At 36.7% G+C, this 24,965-nt stretch overlaps 1 protein-coding gene across 2 annotated transcripts in view; it reads right to left on the bottom strand.

Moving 5' to 3' along the window:
• Positions 1-24,965, bottom strand: part of UNC5C (unc-5 netrin receptor C) — a 407,905-nt gene that overhangs the window by 176,216 nt on the left and 206,724 nt on the right. For both annotated transcript variants that reach the window (XM_037020211.2, XM_037020212.2), the window contains exon 2: positions 3,969-4,190. In XM_037020211.2, coding sequence (XP_036876106.2) covers positions 3,969-4,190 — 222 coding nt within the window. The remainder of the gene's footprint in view (positions 1-3,968; positions 4,191-24,965) is intronic.

Below are 24,965 nucleotides of genomic sequence, written 5' to 3'. Positions count from 1 at the left end.
TTTCTTTTACTGAGAAAAGGAAAAAAAATATCACAAAGCTCTTTTTTATGCAAACTGTTCTGTGTTTGGTAGTTATTGCTGGATTAAGGGACTACTGGGAACAGGGCCAAGACCAAAAGCTTTGCAATTAGAGAGCCCTGTATTTGTATCCTGGCTCTGTCACCTCATAGCTATGTGATTTGGGACATGTTAGTGTATCCTCCTGAGCTTCAGTTTTCTCATGTACAAAAGGAGAATCCCAGAAATTACCCCATAAGGCTGTTATGATTGTTGTGATGACTGAATGACATAATACATATTAGATTTTCAATAGAATGCTTGAAAATTTTTATTGTTGCAGTGTTGGTCATACTGATAATATTGCACTAATGTGAGAATAATTAAAGGTGAAAGGGAAAATCTCAGGGATTATTAAAATTTCAAATCCACCAAGGTTTTCCAAACTCACTTGCTTCTTCACAGAGGGGAAATATTTGCTTTTCAATGGTGAATCTTAGGTACCATGGAAACAAGGACTGAAAAGACTTCAAGTAAATAGAAAGCAAGGAGCTGAGCCTGAGTATTTCTTAAAAATGTAACCATACAAACTTTGAGCAAAGCAAGATTTCTAAGGAATTCTGAAGGAACATAAACACTTATTGCTCTATCACCAGATCAAGGGCTTCTGAATACTGAAAATTTCTCAACCATCTAATATATACTGCTTTGCACATTTTTGTTTCTTATATTACATATTTGCAAGAAATGCAAATGTGATTTAAATGATAGAAAGGCAAACAGTAACAGTAATGAGTGATCTTCAATCAGCACATTTTATGATCAATGGGATAGCTTTGCTGAGTGAGTACAAATGATCCTTTGCTTCATATTTCAGAGCAAAAGAGCCTATTTAATGCCTTCATAATTTAAAAGGAAGAATTTTGTGAATTGGACTTTTGTTCCTTCTTTGAGTTTGAATATTTTTTATTTTTTAATGTGAGGGTACCTTTGATGAAGATTTTTTTGAACTTAGTTGATTTCTCTTAGTTGCAAGGCAATGTATCTGATTGCCACTAAACTTGTTTACAAATGTCATTATTCTAAGGCAGAGGTATTTCTAAAAATGAATTTGTTTGTGATGACTTCTTTGTGTCCTATATCATCCAAGAACCAATTTCTTTTTAGGTCTCTTTTCTTATGAAAATAACACATTCACAGGATTGACAAAAATCAAACAATAAAAGAAGTCTCCTATCCCCCCAGATTCCTAGCTGTCAACTGCTTATTGAATATTTCTCCAGGAAATCCCAATGCATAGTCAAATATATGTGTATCCTCTTTCTTTACATAATGAGAACACATTGCATGCAATGTTCTGTACTCTGGTTTTTCACATAAAATTTTATCTGACAGGTTTTTCTACAGCTTCACACGTGTGAATCCTCATTATTTTACCAAGCATCACAGGATTGCATCTCAGGGATGAACAGGTCTTGGTATGCTGCTGAGGCAAGGATACCGTGGACAGCCTTACGCGCAAATCTTTGTGCTCATTTGGAGATTTATTTTTAGATAGCTCCTAAACTTGTAGTGAGCAGGTATATATATTTAAATATTAAAGGGTATTTTAAATGATCCTTTGAAAATATTTTACCAATTTGTAACCTCATCAACAAAGTGTGGGATATTTCCTATCCCATGCCTCTATCAGCTCTGCATGCTAACCACCACTTTGACCTCTACAGCATCTCCTTACTCGTTGATTTCCCGTTGGCACTCTGCTCAGTTTTCTGTTGGGTTGCTTATTTTTAAAAAAGTAATTTTTATGAATTAAATTAGCCATTTGATTAACATTAGCAGTAATATCAAGTTTTGTGTCTTTCTGCGTCTTTGTGTTTTTGTTGTTTTGGAATCAAACTTAATAATGCTGTCTTATAAGGCTTTTTGATTTTTGTCTTCATTAAAAAGACTCTGCCCACCACTAAATGAAACAAACATCCAAAAAAACCAAAAAATTACCAAAATTTTCTCCTGATGATGATGGTAGTAATGCCAATAATGATGATAATGGAATTAAACCTTAAAATCTAGAATTATTTTGTTATAAAGAATGAGATAGGGTTTTTTTCAGAAATAATGAAAAATATAATGTTTTACAGAGGGAAATGTATTATATATATACATATATGTGTTTATTACATACAATAAATATACCTATATGTAGGTATATATACACATATGTACCTATACAGATGCACAAATATAACCAACATACCATGAGCTTGGCAAGGTGCTCTATGTCAGAGTAGTTTTATTTTTATTTCTAATCTTCCTATAGAGGCATTTTCATTAATTTAGTAAAGGTGAGCCTAAATATGTGATGCTCACTTAGGCTTTTATGATTTCTTTGTTTTTCCTGTTACCACTAAAACTTGCATGTTTGAGATCTTTACAAATAAATGAGCTAAAACAAAACTCAATTCACTTGAGATTTGGAAGACATCTGGTGAGGTTACTTTCTGAGTAATAAGACCAAGAGGTGAGACAATTTCCTGAAGTAAGCTACTATACCATTGGAGAGCTTGTTACTTCTACAGCCATCAGCTTGCATGAAGTGAGCATATTGATTCAAATTCATAAGCAGTTATGTAGAGCTGCCATCTGATTTTTCAAGACCAGTTGTGTTATGTAAGTATATGCCCCACATGCCTTTCTAAAACATGCCTTTTCTCAGTCCTCTCACAGTCTGTTATGTTTCCTTAGGTCCCATCAGCTCAGTACGCTCTTTATGCCGACAAGGTATTGAGCACAGATCTCCAGTGCTGGTCTGTGCTTGCCCCTGGTTAATCCAACATTGGATCAAATATGAATAACTACAGTTCTTATTTTTGAAAGCATGTATCTATTTTTGTATGTAGAGATTTTTACAAGAGAACATGAAGATACTTAAATGCTTCCACTTCTGTCATATTTGTCATTATTTAGCTTGGAAATGTTGATCAGTGAGGTCTTAAGATGTAAAATACATGTCTTACTATTATAAAGGTATAGATCTGGAAGGGATCTGAAAAGCTTAGATTGTGATTCTCCCTGCTGGAGAGCAAAAATACTTAAAATTGCATAGAAAGATACATATCCTTCCAATTTAAAATAACTCTGGGAGAGTCCATGGCTATCTTAAATTACCCATCACTTGATAGTAAATAATTGCTATCAAGAAAGTTTCCCTCATAGCCAACCTAAATCCCACAAATTATTAAAATCTATTTTGTTCTCTCTAAACCTTTTGTATTTTACTGTTAAGAATGGTATTTACAGAGCAATTAAGTTAGGAATTTTAATCATGCCAAGAGCAAAGAATACTCTGATCCAGATACACCCAGGTGGTAGCTACGTGTAAGTAGCTACACTTCTCTTCCTGGATCCCACACTATTACTACTCTCAATCTCTCTCAATTTAACTTCAGCTAAGAGGTCATCAGGATTCATTTTTAGATATAAGTTAAGGATACAGGATATTTTGAATCTGTAACATGTACAAATAGTTTAAAAAATATAAGAGGAAACCATGCATGTGAACTAACATGTAAATAAGTACAATTTATTCTTAGTTGGACATGTTCCCCAATCTCAGGATACTTAGACCTGACACCCAACGTGACAAAGAAATTGCTTAATTGAAGGCTGTCTTTTATTAGGGTGTTTTCCATTAGTTCAGTCTATTCATTATCATTATTTATTTTCTTAAGCATGAACCAGTTTTAATTCCATGTAGTCCAACAGCAATCAAGTCAAGATTCATTCATCACATTTACTTTGAAGCACGTGGCATGAGATCACCAAATCTGAACCATACTGATTCAAAACTTTCTGCCAAAAGATAATAACCCCATTTCCAATTTCACTAATTGAAAGAACAGTATGACAACATGCCAAAGTAGTGAATAAGTGAATCCAAAACAGCAGTACAAATGCAATGGGAAACTCACCAGAGGTTTCATCTACTCTCTCATCCACGATGTGGTCCTTCTGATGAACCCATTCGCTGTTGCACTTGAAATAGATCTGGGTGGCAGGGCTGGCTTTACAATATAGGTTCACAGGCTTATTCTTCACAATATAAGCTTCTTCAGGCTCAATAAGGAAATGTGGCAGAGGCTCAGGTGGATCAGATGGAAATGTTTCTGGGAGTTCATGGAAAAAGTCGTCTTCTGGTAAAACAAGAAGAAAGTGGAAAATGTTCAATACTCTGTTGGCACTTGCCTTTTATTTGTGGTTCATTTTAAAATAATGACTCATAAATGATATAATTAAGTAATTTGAGTGTCTGCTATGTACTAGGTACTATGTTAGGTCTGTTGACTGGTTGCTCAATTAAGAATTTAGACTATCACTCTCATTTTTATGCATGGCAAAAACTCAGTTTCAGGGAAGACACACACCTTGCCCTGAGCACAGGAAGTAAATAGCAGAAATGGGATCAGAACCCAGGTTTGCCTTACTCGAAGACTGTGATTTCCCAGTTTTGTACTACACCTCTCATTAATACAGTGCTTGAGAGCTGACAAAAACAAAAACAACTTCATTAGAAAAAATTGTTTGAAAAGTACAGGGAGGGTAAGCAAGTCCTTTGCATGAAGCTGAGAAGAAATGCTAGAAATAATTGAGTGTAAGGGTCTTTAAGTTCAAATTCGAATCTATCATCATTTTCAAAAGATGTCACTTTATACATATTCATTTGTTCATCCATTCATTCAACCAAAACCATTTATTTAACTCACAATTATTCTCAGCACTGGAAATACAGTGACAATGTCAAATAAGCAAATGGTAGATCTACAGTAGTGTCTTGCAATGCTGTTTGTCTTGCTTAGAAAATGTATATCAAATATCATATGCAGCATATGACTAGTTAAAAACCTATTCTCAATAGAATATTACAGAGAATTATTGTGAAGAATAATAGTTTCATTTTTTACAGGATTGAAAATTATCAATACATTGCTTTTACCCTGCTCTTCCAACACCACAATAAGCGAAGCCCCCAAACCACTTGAGGTATTTGTTTTTAATTTGGGTTCTGCACAATTCCAAATAAAAAACAGAAAACAATAAAAGTAGCTTTAAAAACCTTAGTATGATATTTCACAAAAGTCAAAGTAAACAGAGCCTTTCTAAAACACTATAAATAAAGTTGGGCCTAATAATTCTCTTCCTATGATGGATAGTGGGAAACAAAACTATTATTCATTCCCTAAGCTGATTAAGCACCCTAAACTAATATGCAAGGTAAAACATTGAGGTCAAAATTAAAAGTTTTTACAAGTTTTTTAAAGTGCATATATTCAATAGCCAATATAGGATACTATTGGTAGTTAAAGACTAGTCATTCGGTTATTACCGTGAAACCCATCTTATCGCTCATTCACTTGTTACCCTGTTTGGGGAGATGGCCATTGGCAGAGTGGACATTTTTCCACTAAGAAACCTGGCCTGGAACTCTTTTTCTCTAGGTCCTGGGATGTCACACAGTAATGATGTCTGGTTTCTGTCAATCTGTTTTGCACAGTAAAAATTGGTTTCACTTGCATGACAGACAGAGCTAACTTTCAAAGGTGCTCCACAGTTATAAAGTCCTGATGTTGGAATGTAAATCATGTTTCCTGTAGCTAGCTTTCTTTCCCATTTTTCTTCTTTAATTTGCTGTCTTCTGGGAAGGCATCATTTCTGGTTTTTTCATTGCTGAACATTAAGGACCCAAACTGTCAGCTTACTAAAGAATAACCTTGTTTCCACCAATTTCAGCTTCTTTAGCCAATATGCAAGAAAACTCAAGACAGCTGAAATAAATATGGTTCAGAGAGGAAAAGGAATGGGGAACCAGAAGAGTACTGACAGATACATCAGCATAAAGCTGATGTCTTGAACACATCTTGATGTCTTTTAAATTTTTTTCTTGTTTTTTCTTTGAAAGCACTTGTTGTTATATGTAATGGTAGCCAGTGCTGATAATAACGTCTCACAAAATATCAGGCTTGGGGGCGGAGTCAGGATGGTAGCGTGAGTAGAGCAGTGGAAATCTCCTCCCAAAAACACATAGAGCTATGAAAATATAACAAAGAAAAATCTTCCTAAAATAGAGACCACAGGACACAGGACAACATCCAGGCCACATCCACACCTGCAAGAACTCAGCACCTTGCGAAGGGGGTAAGATACAAGCCCCGGCCCGGCGGGACCTGAGTGCCCCTCCCCCCGGCTCCCGGCAGGTGGAAAGAAACCGGAGCGTTTTTTTTTTTTGGCGAGCACTTTTTGGAAGCCTTAAAGGGATGGGCCCCCGTTGCTAGGGTCGCAGGGTGGCGGGACCGGTGAGCAGGTGCCTGGGAACGGTGCCTGAGGACAAAGAATATCCCGCGTTTCTCCCTGCGGGACCGGCGGGCGGTGCCTAAGACCGGTGCCTGAGGACGGAGGAAATCGCGCATTTTTCCCCCCTTTTTTTTCTCTTTTTGGCGAGCGCTTTTTGGAAGCCTTAAAGGGATAGGGACCCCAGTGCTAGGGAGGAAGGGTGGTGGGACTGGTGAACGGGTGCCTGGGACCGGCACCTGAGGACAAAGAATATCCCGCGTTTTTCCCTGTGGTACCGGTGGGTGGGTGCCTGAGACTGGCACCTGAGGACGGAAGAAATCGCGCGTTTTTCCCCTTTTTTTCTCTCTTTTTGGTGAGTGCTTTTTGGAAGCCTTAAAGGGACAGGGACCCCGGTGCTAGGGAGGCAGGGCGGCGGGACTGGTGAGCGGGTGCCTGGGACCAGTGCCTGAGGACAAAGAATATCGAGCATTCCTTCCCTGCGGGACCGGTGGGTAGGTGCTTTTTGGAAGCCTTGAAAGGACAGGGACCCTGGTGCTAGGGAGACAGGGCAGCAGGACCAGTGAGCGGGTGCCTGGGACCGGCACCTGAAGACAAAAAAAAGAAAAAAAAAAACCGCTTGTTTTTTCCTTTTTTTTTTCTTTCTTTCTGTTCCCTCTCTCATTGTTGCTGTTGTTGTTTTGGTTTGGAGAGTGCTTTTTGGAAGTCTTAAAGGGGCAGGACAGGTCACTTAGACCAGAGGTAGGGAATCTGGGGACCTCTGGGCACTCTAATCCCCTGGGCAGCAGGGAGCACAGAGGCCCCTTACAGCGATAAATAGCCTCCTGGCCACTCCCCCTCCAACGGGGCTCCACGATTTTGGAGGAACAGCCCCAGCCAGGCCAAGCCCACAGCAACAGCGGAGATAAACCCCAAAGCAACTGGGCAGAAAGCAGAAGCCCTGTCTGCGCACAGCTGCCCAGCACAAGCAACTAGAGGTTGCTATTCTCCCAGGAAAAGGCTACAAACCAACAAGAAGGGAAGCTCTTCCAGCGGTCACTTGTACCAGCTCTGCAAACTATCTCTATCACCATGAAAAGGCAAAACTACAGGCAGACAAAGATCACACAGACAACACCTGAGAAGGTGACAGACCTAACTAGTCCTCCTGAAAAAGAATTCAAAATAAAAATCATGAACATGCTGACAGAGATGCAGAGAAAAATGCAAGAGCAGTGGGATGAAGTCCGGAAGGAGATCACAGATGTCAGGAAAGAGATCACAGAAGTGAAACAATCCCTGGAAGGATTTATAAGCAGAATGGATAAGATGCAAGAGGCCATTGAAGGAATAGAAGCCAGAGAACAGGAACGTATAGAAGCTGACATAGAGAGATATAAAAGGATCTCCAGGAATGAAACAACACTAAGAGAAATATGTGACCAATACAAAAGGAATAACATTCGTATTATAGGGATACCAGAAGAGGAAGAAAGAGGAAAAGGGATAGAAAGTGTCTTTGAAGAAATAATTGCTGAAAACTTCCCCAAACTGGGGGAGGAAATAATCGAACACACCATGGAATTACACAGAACTCCCAACAGAAAGGATCCAAGGAGGACAACACCAAGACACATAGTAATTAAAATGGCAAGGATCAAGGACAAGGAAAGAGTTTTAAAGGCAGCTAGAGAGAAAAAGGTCACCTATAAAGGAAAACCCATCAGGCTAACATCAGACTTCTCGACAGAAACCCTACAGGCCAGAAGAGAATGGCATGATATACTTAATGCAATGAAACAGAAGGGCCTTGAACCAAGGATACTGTATCCAGCATGACAATCATTTAAATATGATGGTGGGATCAAACAATTCCCAGACAAGCAAAAGCTGAGGGGATTTGCTTCCCACAAACCACCTCTACAGGGCATCCTACAGGGACTGCTCTAGATGGGAGCACTCCTAAAAAGAGCACAGAACAAAACACACAACATATGAAGAATGGAGGAGGAAGAATAAGAAGGGAGAGAAGAAAAGAATCTCCAGATAGTGTATATAACAGCTCAATAAGCGAGCTAAGTTAGGCAGTAAGATACTAAAGAAGCTAACCTTGAACCTTTGGTAACCACAAATCTAAAGCCTGCAATGGCAATAAGTACATATCTCTCAATAGTCACCCTAAATGTAAATGGACTTAATGCACCAATCAAAAGACATAGAGTAATAGAATGGATAAAAAAGCAAGACCCATCTATATGCTGCTTACAAGAAACACACCTTAAACCCAAAGATAAGCATAGACTAAAAGTCAAGGGATGGAAAAACATATTTCAGGCAAACAACAGTGAGAAGAAAGCAGGGGTTGCAGTACTAATATCAGACAAAATAGACTTCAAAACAAAGAAAGTAACAAGAGATAAAGAAGGATACTACATAATGATAAAGGGCTCAGTCCAACAAGAGGATATAACCATTCTAAATATTTATGCACCCAATACAGGAGCACCAGCATATGTGAAGCAAATACTAACAGAACTAAAGAGGGAAATAGACTGCAATGCATTCATTGTAGGAGACTTCAACACACCACTCACCCCAAAGGATAGATCCACTGGGCAGAAAATAAGTAAAGACACACAGGCACTGAACAACACACTAGAACAGATGGACCTAATAGACATCTATAGAACTCTACATCCAAAAGCAACAGGATATACATTCTTCTCAAGTGCACATGGAACATTCTCCAGAATAGACCATATACTAGCTCACAAAAAGAGCCTCAGTAAATTCCAAAATATTGAAATTCTACCAACCAATTTTTCAAACCACAAAGGTATGAAAGTAGAAATAAATTCTACAAAGAAAACAAAAAGGCTCACAAACACATGGAGGCTTAACAACATGCTACTAAATAATCAATGGATCAATGAACAAATCAAAATAGAGATCAAGGAATATATAGAAACAAATGACAACAACAACACTAAGCCCCAACTTCTGTGGGATGCAGCGAAAGCAGTCTTAAGAGGAAAGTATATAGCAATCCAGGCACACTTGAAGAAGGAACAACAATCCCAAATGAGTAGTCTAACATCACAATTATTAAAACTGGAAAAAGAAGAACAAAGGAGGCCTAAAGTCAGCAGAAGGAGGGACATAATAAAGATCAGAGAAGAAATAAACAAAATTGAGAAGAATAAAACAATAGCAAAAATCAATGAAACCAAGAGCTGGTTCTTTGAGAAAATAAACAAAATAGATAAGCCTCTAGCCCAACTTATTAAGAGAAAAAGAGAGTCAACACAAATCAACATAATCAGAAATGAGAATGGAAAAATCACAACAGACTCCACAGAAATACAAAGAATTATTAAAGACTACTATGAAAACCTATATGCCAACAAGCTGGAAAACCTAGAAGAAATGGACAACTTCCTAGAAAAATACAACCTCCCAAGACTGACCAACGAAGAAACACAAAAGTTAAACAAACCAATTACAAGCAAAGAAATTGAAACAGTAATCAAAAAACTACCCAAGAACAAAACCCCGGGGCCGGACGGATTTACCTCGGAATTTTATCAGACACACAGAGAAGACATAATACCCATTCTCCTTAAAGTGTTCCACAAAATAGAAGAAGAGGGAATATTCCCAAACTCATTCTATGAGGCCAACATCACCCTAATACCAAAACCAGGCAAAGACCCCACCAAAAAAGAAAATTACAGACCAATATCCCTGATGAATGTAGATGCAAAAATACTCAATAAAATATTAGCAAACAGAATTCAACAGTATATCAAAAGGATCATACACCATGACCAAGTGGGGTTCATCCCAGGGATGCAAGGATGGTACAACATTCGAAAATCCATCAACATCATCCACCACATCAACAAAAAGAAAGACAAAAACCACATGATCATCTCCATAGATGCTGAAAAAGCATTTGACAAAATTCAACATCCATTCATGATAAAAACTCTCAGCAAAATGGGAATAGAGGGCAAGTACCTCAACATAATAAAGGCCATATATCATAAACCCACAGCCAGCATTATACTGAACAGCGAGAAGCTGAAAGCATTTCCACTGAGATCGGGAACCAGACAGGGATGCCCACTCTCCCCACTGTTATTTAACATAGTACTGGAGGTCCTAGCCACGGCAATCAGACAAAACAAAGAAATACAAGGAATCCAGATTGGTAAAGAAGAAGTTAAACTGTCACTATTTGCAGATGATATGATACTGTACATAAAAAACCCTAAAGACTCCACTCCAAAACTACTAGAACTGATATCGGAATACAGCAAAGTTGCAGGATACAAAATTAACACACAGAAATCTGTAGCTTTCCTATACACTAACAACGAATCAATAGAAAGAGAAATCAGGAAAACAATTCCATTCACCATTGCATCAAAAAGAATAAAATACCTAGGAATAAACCTAACCAAAGAAGTGAAAGACTTATACTCTGAAAACTACAAGTCGCTCTTAAGAGAAATTAAAGGGGACACTAATAAATGGAAACTCATCCCATGCTCATGGCTAGGAAGAATTAATATCGTCAAAATGGCCATCCTGCCCAAAGCAATATACAGATTTGATGCAATCCCTCTCAAATTACCAGCAACATTCTTCAATGAATTGGAACAAATAATTCAAAAATTCATATGGAAACACCAAAGACCCCGAATAGCCAAAGCAATCCTGAAAAAGAAGAATAAAGTAGGGGGGATCTCACTCCCCAACTTCAAGCTCTACTACAAAGCCATAGTAAGCAAGACAATTTGGTACTGGCACAAGAACAGAGCCACAGACCAGTGGAACAGATTAGAGACCCCAGAAATTAACCCAAACATATATGGTCAATTAATATTTGATAAAGGAGCCATGGACATACAATGGCAAAATGACAGTCTCTTCAACAGATGGTGCTGGCAAAACTGGACAGCTACATGTAGGAGAATGAAACTGGACCATTGTCTAACCCCATATACAAAGGTAAACTCAAAATGGATCAAAGACCTGAATGTAAGTCATGAAACCATTAAACTCTTGGAAAAAAACATAGGCAAAAACCTCTTAGACATAAACATGAGTGATCTCTTCTTGAACATTTCTCCCCGGGCAAGGAAAACAACAGCAAAAATGAGCAAGTGGGACTACATTAAGCTGAAAAGCTTCTGTACAGCGAAAGACACCATCAATAGAACAAAAAGGAACCCGACAGTATGGGAGAATATATTTGAAAATGACAGATCCGATAAAGGCTTGACGTCCAGAATATATAAAGAGCTCACACGCCTCAACAAACAAAAAACAAATAACCCAATTAAAAAATGGGCAGAGGAACTGAACAGACAGTTCTCCAATAAGGAAATGCAGATGGCCAAGAGACACATGAAAAGATGCTCCACATCGCTAGTTATCAGAGAAATGCAAATTAAAACTACAATGAGGTATCACCTCACACCAGTAAGGATAGCTGCCATCCAAAAGACAAACAACAACAAATGTTGGCGAGCCTGTGGAGAAAGGGGAACCCTCCTACACTGCTGGTGGGAATGTAAATTAGTTCAACCATTGTGGAAAGCAGTATGGAGGTGCATCAAAATGCTCAAAACAGACCTACCATTTGACCCAGGAATTCCACTCCTAGGAATTTACCCTAAGAACGCAGCAATCAAGTTTGAGAAAGACAGATGCACCCCTATGTTTATCGCAGCACTATTTACAATAGCCAAGAATTGGAAGCAACCTAAATGTCCATTGGTAGATGAATGGATAAAGAAGATGTGGTACATATACACAATGGAATACTACTCAGCCATAAGAAGTGGAAAAATCCAACCATTTGCAGCAACATGGATGGAGCTGGAGAGTATTATGCTCAGTGAAATAAGCCAAGCGGAGAAAGAGAAATACCAAATGATTTCACTCATCTGAGGAGTATAGGAACAAAGGAAAAACTGAAGGAACAAAACAGCAGTGGAATTACAGAACCCAAAAATGGACTAACAGGTACCAAAGGGAAAGAAACTGGGGAGGATGGGTGGACAGGGAGGGATAAGGGGGGGGGAAGAAGAAGGGGGGTATTAAGATTAGCATGCATGGGGGGGAGGGAGCAAGGGGAGGATGGGCTGCACAACACAGAGAGGACAAGTAGTGACTCTACAACATTTTGCTAAGCTGATGGACAGTAACCGTAATGTGGATGTTAGGGGGTACCTGATATAGGGGAGAGCATAGTAAACATAGTATTCTTCATGTAAGTGTAGATTAAAAATTAAAAAAAAAAAAAAAAGAAGAAAGAAAGAAAGAAAATGGGGATTACTCCTTAACATGATAAAACTATTGGTAAATCAAAGATCAATGCATGCTTTAAATATCCTTAATGTTGATCACTTAAAGGGTGTCAGATGATCAGCTATGGAGGTACTCTTTTCTGATAATATTCCTTTCTCTGAATTAAAAAAAAAAAAAAAGCAGTTACTGTGTGCTGACCTCCAATGAGTTCTGCACAGTGGTATAGAGGGCATGTCAAAGTGTGGGCAAAGGGTCTGTTTGTTTCTACGCAGAAGATCAAGGCCTAGCTTGAATACCCAGAAAATGAACTAAGATACGATATGAGGAGGAGCTTCCGGCATCAGCACTCTCTGGAGGACTTGTGCCGGGGGATGATCATCAAAAAGCCTCCACAGGGATCCGGACGATGCTGCGGTTGTGGCTGCATCCAGCCCACCGTCTCCTGGACTTGCCATAAGAATGAGGAGGGAGATGTCTAGGCTGGCATGTGCATACAGTGAGATAACGAATTTGACCGGATCTGTACTGTTGGAACTCAACCAGGAGTTGGGAGGGGTGCAAGTTGTAGCACTCCAAAATTTCATGACTATAGACTATCTATGGTTAAAAGAACATATAGGATGTGAACAGATCCCAGAAATGGGCTGCTTTAATTTGTCTGATGGTTCAAGTACAGTTGGACAATATCCATCATATCATAGATAAATTTTCACAAATGCCTAGGGTGCCTGAACGGTTTTCTTGGCTTCACTGGAGATGGATGGTAATTATAGATTTGCTTTGTTTATGTCACCGTATTCCTATTATGTTAATATGTGTGTGCAAATTAGTTAGTAGTTTAAAACCTATACATACTTAAGGTACTATACAAGAAGATATGTCAAAGAAATAATCAATCCTTCCAAGTTTCCTTCATATGCTACATCTATAGCTTTTCTTCTTCCTTCCTAATTACAACCCTTAAATAGAATTCGTGCCTCATATCGAATTTACCGAGTATCATAATTACTCCAGGTGGTAAAGATACCTCGAGACAAGTGCTGGGCATAGAAGCCACAGGGCATAAATCTGCAAAGAAGTAAAAAGCTAACCTTTGCAAACAATATGGCTTCTCTCTCACTTACCAACTTTACATTTCCCTGTATGGCCCTGGAAGATGACTGGTTAGCCAGAGACGGGTAAGATTCCTCAAGGGAGGAACAACCTAAGACAGGCACAGTCGCAGGGGGGCCATCAGGTGAGAACTTGGGGATCAACAGAGGTCAGGCTCAGAACCTCACCCCCCCTGCCTTGAGAGAAATCTTCTGCATCCGTGGATGTTTTGCTGCCCTTGTCTAGCCTGGATTAATACTTAGTCCATAGGCACACACCTGATCATCTGATCATCTACATTTGCTTTCTTATAGCACTAAACTATGTTTTCTACCTTTATCTTGCATCTACCTACCACTTCAGCATTTTATTAAAAATAAAAATAATAATAATAATAGGAGAAATGTGGGATCAACATATAAATCAAGTACAAAAATCAAACGAATATTCATATTTGACCTGATTGTTTATAGGTCATATTGCATGATCAAAACCGAAAGTTTCTGTGATGACTGCCCTTGTACTGTTCACCATGTAAGAATTTATTCACTATGTAAGAGTTCGTTCACCATGTAAGAACTTGTTCGTTATGCTTCAGAAGATTGGAGACGGACGAGAATTAGGCTTGAGGTGGATTAATGATTGTACATTGAGCGTTGACCCCCCTATACTGAATTTTATTGTTGTTAACAACCATTTGATCAATAAATATGAGAGATGCCCTCTCAAAAAAAAAAAAAATATCAGGCTCAAATTCTGTACGGTGTTAACTGTTGTTTTGACTTATTATTACTTATGAAGGAAGATGGTCAATTCAATTTTTTATACTATTGTTGTATAATTATACATACAAAAACGTGTGTGTATTTCATAACAATATATTTATTCAGGTATGCAAAATATGAAAGGCCTTTATTTCAGTCACTTTACAGAGGGGCAGACTTGTTCCTTCAGAAGTGTGTCAGATATCAGATGGTTGCTTATCACCTTGCCATACTCAATAATGTAGTAAAAGCTCTTACACATAAACATGCTACTATTGTAGGAAAGGCACTAAATATTGATTGCCCTGCCTTTCCAAAGCACATATAATTATCTTCTGATTATTTTATTGTAAACTACTAGAAAGTCCAATGGAAGCTGAAAAAATCACACATCTTTTCAAGTCAAAAGGGGCTCTGTGAAGTGTTGGAAAAAGTAGTAATGATTTAATGATATGCTTAGAAAATGTATGGACAAACTAATTTTGCATTTCCTTAATTTTGACTTACAAGACAGGAATATAACTACAAAGAAAGAGAAATAATTCTTTGTCTTTCTTTGAAGCTTCATAAGGTGTTGATTTTTCAAGGTGTCTGTTAAATAATAAAATATGCAACTTATTAAGGAATGATTTCTATCATTTGAAATGTTTCATCGTATGGTAAACCCAGTGCTTCCTTTATATATCCCATTTTAGTTTCTGTATGAACTTCACATCTTAAATTTGATCTAGAGAGATGCTGTAACAAATCATAGCATATTAGTTTATTAATATTTCTTGTAACATATGTATTGTATATTTAAGTATATTCCCTAGATGAATTCACATCAGACAGTATGGCACATCACTACTAGTACTCAACTCAGGTGTTGGAAATGACATATATAAAGGTAATTTTCAAGACCCCAAGTCAGTAAATAAGTACCATGGGATAGATATGACAAAATGCAAATGAACTGATTATCAGTGGTATTTTGAAAATTGTTTTTTAATGAAATATCATCTTAATTTTTTTTCTAGAGTAAGTATTGAAAATTAAACAAGCAAGCCAATCCTCTCCACTGAACTTAAAAAGGGAAAGTCCTGAGTATTTCAATACCCAGCATGGTTATATCTATATGTATTTAGCAAGGAAAAAAATGATCATCTCCAAATACCATATGTATTTAACAAGGAAAAAATGATCTACAAATATCTTCTCATGAATTTTAGCTCTTCTGCACTGTGCATTTGCCTCACAACATATGAAATAGTCTACTTTTCAGTTTTGACAACCAATTTTATGCAACTATTGCCAATTTTCAAAAGCCAGAAATATGTAACAAGTTCTTTACACTAGAATGAAGGCTCTTTGAAACCAGAGACTAGTGTCATTTTCATTTTTATGTTCCATAACTCTAGCATAGGCTTATTATAGGAGGTAAATACAAATCCTGTAAAAGCATGAATATTTTACTAATGGCAACTTTGATTATTCCTAAAAGATTCACAAGGGATTTTAGAGTTTGTAGATGCCTCAAATTTATTTACAAATATAGGTGTCGTAATAACAGTAAGATCTACAAACTGGATGGGCTACAAAATTTGTGTGGCCCAGGGCAGAATGAAAATCCAAGCTGCTAAAAATGCATTAAGATTTCTGAAATGGTGACAGCAGAGTATTAAACCAAGTGTGGGTCCTGTATGACAGCACAGGTCATATACCCATGAAGCTGTCCATGCCTACAAATGTCAGTCGACTGAGTATTCCACTTTGTGGAAAGTCAGAATTGGAAGTACATCTTTATCAGTGGATATTCACTTTAGAACATATTTGGTACTTCCCAGTTTCTCGTGGTAATTAGATGTCTTCTAGAACAAGACCTGGCTTTTCTGACTGAGAAACTCAGACTCCAGTCAATTCTCTAAGGAAGTGTATTTATACTAGTGTGCAAGGGGAAGTGTGATTTATCAGTTCATGACTTTCCCTTTGGATGTACTCCAGTGCCCATCCACAGGCTTGAGCCAAAACAAGTAAAATTCCTGCCACACTGAGGTTACTCTTTCAGGGCATTAGAGGACTGTTTAATACATGGGAATAATAAGGCTTGAGATTCTACTTTGAGCTGGTAGACTGTTTGCTGAGATCAGTTCCTAGTAAGCAATTCATTTTACTCTACAAATAGACCAGCCTTCTGATACTATTAAGGTCATGCTGTGAAACTTGAAGCAATAAAAGAATAATTTGATTTTTCAGCAGGGAGATTAGTGAGTACATCCTCTTACTATATTTGACTACTTTATTTGTTAATATAAATATCCAAAGAGTCTCCTCAACTCTTCACAGAGATACTAGGAACTCAATTTGTGAACAACTTCAGACTGTGATCTTATTTCTGGCAGCATGCCACAGTTATCCTAAATTATTATATGTTGTATACAGGCACACCCCAGATGCTGATATTTACTGCATTATGCTGTTTAGGCAAAATGAATCAATTAATTAAATTGTTAACCAAGCCTTCTGCATGGAGTTCTTTCAAAATCATAAGTAAAATTTTCAAAGTTTGTTTTGCTTTTCTACATTGAATTCAGTACAAACTTAGAGACATAATTGCTTTTTCAATTTAGGTTTAACATTATTATTTATTTTACACTCCTTTAACATTCAGCTTAATTTTCCACATTCTGCCATTACTCAATGAGACTGCCATTTTTATCCTGGTATCAGGTAAATCTCAGTATTTCATTTTCTGTTATCTTACATAGTCTTTTGTTTTTCTCATTTATATACAAGAAGAGAAAGCTTTGGACCATGTATTATGTTTATAGATTTTCATTCCACCTAATTCTTAATAGGAAAATATTACGCTATGAACATCAATCTAGGAAGCTTTAGGCTGCTGGTTTTATTGCCATATATCGAGCCTTAATTTTCATCAGCTTAATACATACGTTTCTATATTTTTGAATCATAAGACTTAAATTATTATTGCTTATATCATAAAATACAGGACTATTATCTCTTTGAGACCTGAAGCAGATTCTTCTGAAATGGAATTTATTTCCAAATGATTCGAGAGCAATTTAAAATGAATGACTGCAAAGCTAATTTTATCTGCATTTGGCTGCCCATCCATCAGAAAGATAATTCATGATATATTACAACAAAAGACAGTTGGAATTAACTATTTGAATGAGACTCTAGCTTATTTTTAACATTCTGATTAAAATATTCTTCAGAAGACAAAGACTATGATCTATATTTCAAGCAACATATTAAGGGATTCATCATTTAAATCTGAGTAGCTGAATATATAATGCTTTAAATGTATCACACAATTTGGAGGTACTGCATGATCTCTAACTCCAAAAGAACAACTTTTCTGCTTTTAAAGAAATACTCTCCAAATCATGCCCAGGCATTAGTAATAGTGAGACGAAGTGAGCATGCTGTTTTACTTGAGCTTGCCTGTGAAAAAGAGGCACCTCTTTCTGCCCCAGTTTAAGTCTTTATAATATCTGATTTTTTAAAATACCTCTAAGTGTTTTCCTGCCTACAATCTTTATCTCTGCCATGTAGTCTGTATCATGCTCACATAAAACATTAAAAAAATACCTCTATTCCCTTGTTCAAATAATTTAGTAAATACAGTGTAAAGCAAGATGGTAAGTTTCTTTTTGCTTATCCGATTGGCTAAAAAATACTTAATGATTGATTAAGAGTTGAGGAAATGTGCATTCACATATGCTGGCTGTAGTGTAAATTAGAAAAGGAAATGTGATAATATAAATAAAAATTAAATCTATGTACACCTCCAAATAGGTTATCCCACTTCTTGGAATTCATATTACAGACATAATTGTATCAAGATGTAAATATATATGTATATACAAAGATGTTCACTGTAGCATTGTTTATGTATAAAAATGATACATTACAGCAAAAGGCAGCTGGAATTAACTGTTTGAGTGAAACTGAGAACAACTGACATTCAACTAAGGAATGGTTATTTATGAAAGGTCCTCTGAAAAGAACATTGTTTCACCAATAAAAATAAAGAGGCAGATTTGTGTATATTAAACTAGAAGGGCATCCATAATTCACTAAACAAATAAATCAACTTTTTGGCCAGTCTGTGTAGAATGATGCCATTTTTTGTAGAAAGAAAGAGGAAAAAGGCAGAGAGGAAATGGGGACAGGAGAAAGAAGTGTGTGTGTGTGTGCATTGCATCGATAAATCCAAAGAAGCAAAAGGGAGACCTTGGAAACCAACATACAAAAATATTAACAGGAGAGGGAGCATATTAGTTTATTAGTTTATTAATAGCATTTTAGCAAACTTCTGAGAAAAATCTGAGGGCTTGAGGGGGAACCTTTAACCTATGTTAAGAAGCTTTTTAAAATGCTAGATTACAGATGATTTCTGTATTTTTAATTTGTTTTTTGAGTTTGTATTCAAGCTAAAAGAGAGAGAAATTAAATAATCTCATGTGCAATCTATTGCTTCAGCCTAGAATAATGACCATAGGCTTCTTAACTAAATTAAATACTTCAAAGTCAATGATACTTACTCCATAAAGTCTTAGGTTATGCCTCCATTAAAACTTATCTTTACAGACCATGTTACTTGTAGCCAAAAAGCATCTATTCCATTCTACCTAGTTTCATCTCACATTTCTTATTTTCCATTACCCTAATTTCCTCATCTCTGTGACTTCTGTCAGTGAAATAAAATAGTTTACTGTCTTTCTCACATTTGTTTAAAAAGTAAATATTTGTTGATCACTTTTTACATGGTAGGACAGTCCTAGCTGCTATAGCTGAAACTGTACTTTATCAAACTACACTTCCTCCCTCAATGAAGTCTTTTTATTTACAAAAAGAAATAAAACAAAGGATAATAAATTCACAATTATCTTATGAATTTATAATAAAAATTGGTCTATTAGTCTGACTGTGTAAATGTGTTTATAATTCATTACTACTTGACTTTAACTTTAAAGTGTTTAATTTTAAGGTATCAGAAAAATTTGCTCATATGATTTACATGTGAATTAAGGAAAAGCTCAACCATTTTTATTTTACTCTTTATTAATGGTTAGAGTTACAAATCCTGTACTATTACTATGAACTTTAAGAATTTGAAGAATAAAATAAGATCACTTGAAAGAATATTCTAGTAATTAAAAAATTATTAATAAATAAGACAATATAAACTCAGGGCTAACCCTTACTAGTTAACTAAATGAATGACTTATAGTTTAAAGGAATCTAGTAAGATTTGCAAATTCAACATTTTAATATAGTCCCATGACACATGCTAATCTCTTTTATGTAACAATCTCTGTGATGGTTAGTTTCATGTGTCAAATTGGCCAGAAATACATCCCCAATTATTCAACCAAACATTAATCTAGGGGTTGCTGTGAAGGTATTTTGTGGATTTGATTAAGTCCACAATTAGTTACCTTAAATTAAAGAGATCATTTTAGATAGTCTGGGTGCCTGATTACATTAGTTGAAAATCCTTATAAGCAGAGTTGAGGCTTCTCTGAGGAACCCCCAGATGAGTGATCAAATAACTCGAGGCTATAGCCTAGCTGTGGTGGCACATCAGACTGGCCATCACACGTGCCACACCACCCTGTTTCACAGCTCTTACTCATTCTTCAGGTATCAAACACCCCTTCCTCTTAAGTCATCTCCAGTCCAAATCCTGGACATATGCACCTGATATATTTCCCACTGCTCTTTACTCTTCTCATTCATATTTTTTCCCTAATAGAAGGAAGTTTAGAGCATTAGGAAGAGTGCTTATCTAAATTTATTTCTGCAGTAACTAGTTCAGTGATACCTAGTTCAGTGACTGGCATGAAATTCAGATTTTCTATTTTTTTCCTATCCATCTGAATTGTTGTTCCTAAAGAAGTTCTATAGGATAAGATAGAGGTATATAGGAACTACTCTATCAAAAGAAATCATGAGAAGAAATCCTTGCATAAAATATAACAGAAATATATATATTTAAGAGGTGATCCTTTGTTGTTTACAAGTAGCCGCCACATTAAAAAAAATGTATCTAATGCCATATATCATGAGATGTACACAGCCTTGGACTAAATATATTCCCTCACTAAATAAAGTTAAATCTAAACATTTTGCAAGTGGAAAATAATTTGATACATCTAATTACAATGCCTCTTCACCTCTTGGCCTCATTTGACACTTGATTTCATTGCACCAATCCCTCTCTTTGAAACTGGCTCCTCTCTTGGGGACTGTGCATAAGCACTGGATTGCTTCCTATCCTGCCTCCTCAACCTTTCTCTTTCTTCTTTGCTGCTTGAATGCAGATACTTACCAAGGTTTTCTCCTGTAGTCTCTCCCTTGGGCATCTCATCCACAGCACTGGCTTCAGGTATCAGATCATGTCACACACATACAACCTCCACTTCACCCCTCTGCTGCTTAAAACCCTCCAGTGCCTTCGCAGTGATCGAGAATGAAACCAGGCTCTTTACCAAGGCCAGTAAGGACCCACCTGATCTGACTGCTGATGGCTTCTAAGTCTCATTTCCTACCCTCTTGTCTTTTTCACACTGTTCTCAAGCCAGACATGCTGATATTTGTACCTTTAAACTTGCCAAACACAATCCTACCCTAGGGCATTTGCAATTGCTCTTCATTCCTCTAGGAAAGATGTTCCCTCTCCTTCTTGCTACTTAGATTTCAGTTCAAGATGTCTCCTGGAGAAAGAGAGATTTTTGACACCCAACCTCAATTTCTTGATGTCTCTCATCAATAACACATCATTCTATTTGATTTCTTATCACCTGCCACTCTCAAATTAGCTTATTAATGAAGTTAGTTGCTATTCTCTTTTCCTCTTCCATAAAACTCTAAGCTTTAAGGAATCAAAATGTTTATCTATTTTGTGTTCTGTACTCTATCCTTATCATCAGTGTCTTCCCTCTAAAACTAGCTTCTCCTTTTGTCTTAACTCCTTATTTCTGACTATAATATCATTGTCAGTCAGAAGCCTGGCATCCTCTCTTCCCATCAGGTCCAAGCATTTGTTTGTACAGTGAATATCAGCTCTGTATTTTCTACATCACCATCAACCTCTAGTTTCCTTTTCATCTCCACTACTCAAATTGAGGTCCTTTTCATTTTCATTTGTATTATTAGAAAAACCTTGTTACTAATCTGCCTTGCTCCTGACCTTTCCTCTCAATTCCATCTGCACTACATCACTACGTTAGCAGTACTAAGTGGAAAGTGGAATCATAACAGCTTCTGCTAGAAACTTCCAGTATTCAACAGAACATGGCCCAAACTTTATTTCATTTTCAGTGCATTTACCACCACTAAAGCCCAATTTGGTGATTCTATATTCTGTAAACATTGATTTTTAATTTTTTCCCACTTCAATATATTTTCTCTGCATGTAATGCCCTATTCCCCATTGACTCTTCAAAGACTATCTCAACACCACTGCAAAAATCTATTCATAATCCTCCCTGAGAAAACCATTTCTTGTTGTTCAATTATAAAAATCCTTTAATGAAATTTGAGAGCCCCAATCATTTTTGTATTCCTTATTTCAGCCCAGTTCTATCATGTACTAAAACTCTTCCTCAAATGAAGTTGAGCACATCTAAAATTACTTGTTTCAAGAACTATGAAGAAAATTAATGTCTTTTTTTCAGTTAATGTATTATGATAATTCAAATGTAATCTATCTATATACTTATAAAAATCTGTATATATTTTTAACTATGATGAAAATTTTCAAGTATATGATAGAATAAATAACCTCAATTACCCAGCTTGAGGGAATTGCAACACTATGCTAATTTTGTTTCACACACAAAAAAATATTTTCTAAGCATTCAGAATTCATAAGAGAAACTGAACACATCAGAATGCTAGGCTGAGATAGTGAAGGAGACACTTACCAATTACCAAATTGAGAATAAATATTAAATCCATAATATTGGAAACTATGAAAATAAAATCTATAGCAATATGCTGGGAATAAGAATATTTGGTTTATGGGTACAATGTTTCTCCATAAAATTAAGACCTAAAAATAATACTAATCAATGAAAAGACCACATGGTTGATATTTTTAGAAAATAACCATTAAAAAACTCAAATCTGAGCTTTCTCATACAAATTAGGAACTCTAGTGACTTTGGAATGAAGAAATTATTTCTTAAAGTTAATGACATAATTAATTAATAATAAACCAAAAATTACAGGAGTTCATAAATCCATAATAATGTTCATGAATATAGGAAACCTGAAAATTATTTAATCTCAGTTTCTTCTAGGACTCCTCTAAGCCAGAAGTCTAAGAACTGTTTTTGACCCTTTCTTCTGTCTCACTTCCAACATAAAAAAAATTAAAAAGTCCTACTGATTTTATGACCTATATGCTTCTTGAATCTGCCTCTTCTTCTGTTTCTGATTCCACTGCCATCATTTCTTGCCAGAACATTTTCAGAGCCTCACCTTTACCTCCTGTCTAAAGGCAAGATCTAAGTCACTTCTTTGTTTAAAATCCTAGACCTCCTCATTTCCTATAAGATAAATCCAAGCTCATCTCATCAACACTGACCACAACCTGCTGCTTGCTGCCAAGTGTGCCTACCACTCCACCTTTCTCTCCAACTACTCTCTGCCTTGTCCTCTGCATTCTAACAACATAGACCATTTACTGTCCTCTGGAGACATGTCATCAGTGAATTTGCTCTCCTATTTTACCTGCTTCTCCTCATCCTCTAAGCCTCAGCTCAGTCATTATTTCTTCCAGGAAGTTTTCTCTGACTTTCCTGGCCTCTGCCAGCTTAGACCTTACCTTCTGACTCCTACCTTCCACTTTGTTAGGGGCTCTTATATATTTTTAACACTGCAAATTAAATTTGCAGCAAACTAACGGGCTCTTATTCATCTTTGTGTACTTGATGCTTATATAGTCCTTAGAACCAAATATATAATTTTTGAATAAATGGCTGCAATGCCTTCTTTCTGCATCTAAGGAAGATAACATAGACTTTCGTTTCTCACAGACTATGAATTGTGTAATTGCTACAAAAATAGGCTTTGGGACCCCACAGACTTGGGTTTGAATCTCAGCACTGTTGTTTATGATGTATGTGACGTTTGGCATTTCACCTAATTTTAGTTTCCATGGCTATAAAATGGGTAGGTTTAGTAATGTGGTGATAGTATGTGGGTTTATGAAATAAGGTAATAGAAATTATTTAGCATAAAGCTGACTTCAGATAAGGTCTTCATATGTGATGACTATTTGTGTTATTCTGTGGTCACTAAGCTTCTCTCATTTTCTAAATACACTTGAGCTCTAACACCTTTCTATCTGTCTTCCTGAAGTGTCCTTTCTCTCCTGTGCCTAGCAAACTTCTACTCTTCTTTCTTCTATACTTCTTTTGAAGTTCACTGCCTCCAGGCAGTCACTCTAGACCTTTCCAGCATGGGTTGTTGCCTCTCTTGTCTGCTAACACTGTACAATAAGCATTGCTATATCACTGCACTCACTGCACAGTACCATGCCAGAGGAGTGCCCCCACTATGCAGAGACGTATTCAAACAAGATTATGTGTAATTCATTTATTGATCTGGAGTGCCAGTCATTTCTGGGATTTTGTGAGACTAAAACATAAATAATAGACCACGTTTATTGACTGAATTGATAAAGAGGTACAGAAATTCTTAAAACTGTAATTTTCCATAATTTCTGTTAAATGTAGAAGTGAGCTCTTCATTTTTTTACTTTGTAACAAAGGAGCACAGAACTGCAAGTTGGGGATCTGGCACTGGTCCTCATTATTTCCCCAATGATTTATTTGGTTTTGTAAGTGTGGTTAGGTAGGTAGGGTAATAGGTAGGTTTGTACAGTGTGAACAAAAACCTAAGTTGTGAGTACATCATACACAGAAATAGTAGAGCTTTGAGAAAGTGAGAGTAGTCAGTCTGGAAGTCTGTGCTTCCATCATGACTGTGAATCAGGACTGTGGGAGGGAGGCCAGGGTTACAGAAGTGAGAAAAAGATGCTTAGAGAATTGTCTCATTTCTTTGTGTCTCACTGGCCAGGTGGCTGTCCAAGGACTGTGGAATGTGGACAGCATGCATTAGTATTGCTTATGGCCATAGAGAAATTATGTGTTGTGTAATTAAATATCTACACAGAATTCTAAAGTTGGTACAAGTGTCTCATTTTATATAAGAAGAAACTGAGGCCCAGCTAGTTTCAGTGACTTGTCTAAGAGTGCACAGATTTAAATGGCAGAAGCAGACTTCCCAGGCCATTATTGAAATTTCAGAGCTTTGGTATATATTTTCTCATTGTATAAGCTCTGTGCCACCACCTCAAAGCCCTTTCTAATTCACCTGATAGTTTGTTTTGTCTTCTTATTTTTTAGCTATCTTATGGACTATTGCATTTCTTTATGCCATTAT

Source organism: Manis javanica, chromosome 5 (assembly GCF_040802235.1).
Source record: "Manis javanica isolate MJ-LG chromosome 5, MJ_LKY, whole genome shotgun sequence".
Classification (NCBI taxonomy): Eukaryota; Metazoa; Chordata; class Mammalia; order Pholidota; family Manidae; genus Manis; species Manis javanica.
The sequence above is the reverse complement of the archived record's forward strand: the minus strand, read 5'-3'. Positions and strand labels throughout refer to the sequence as shown.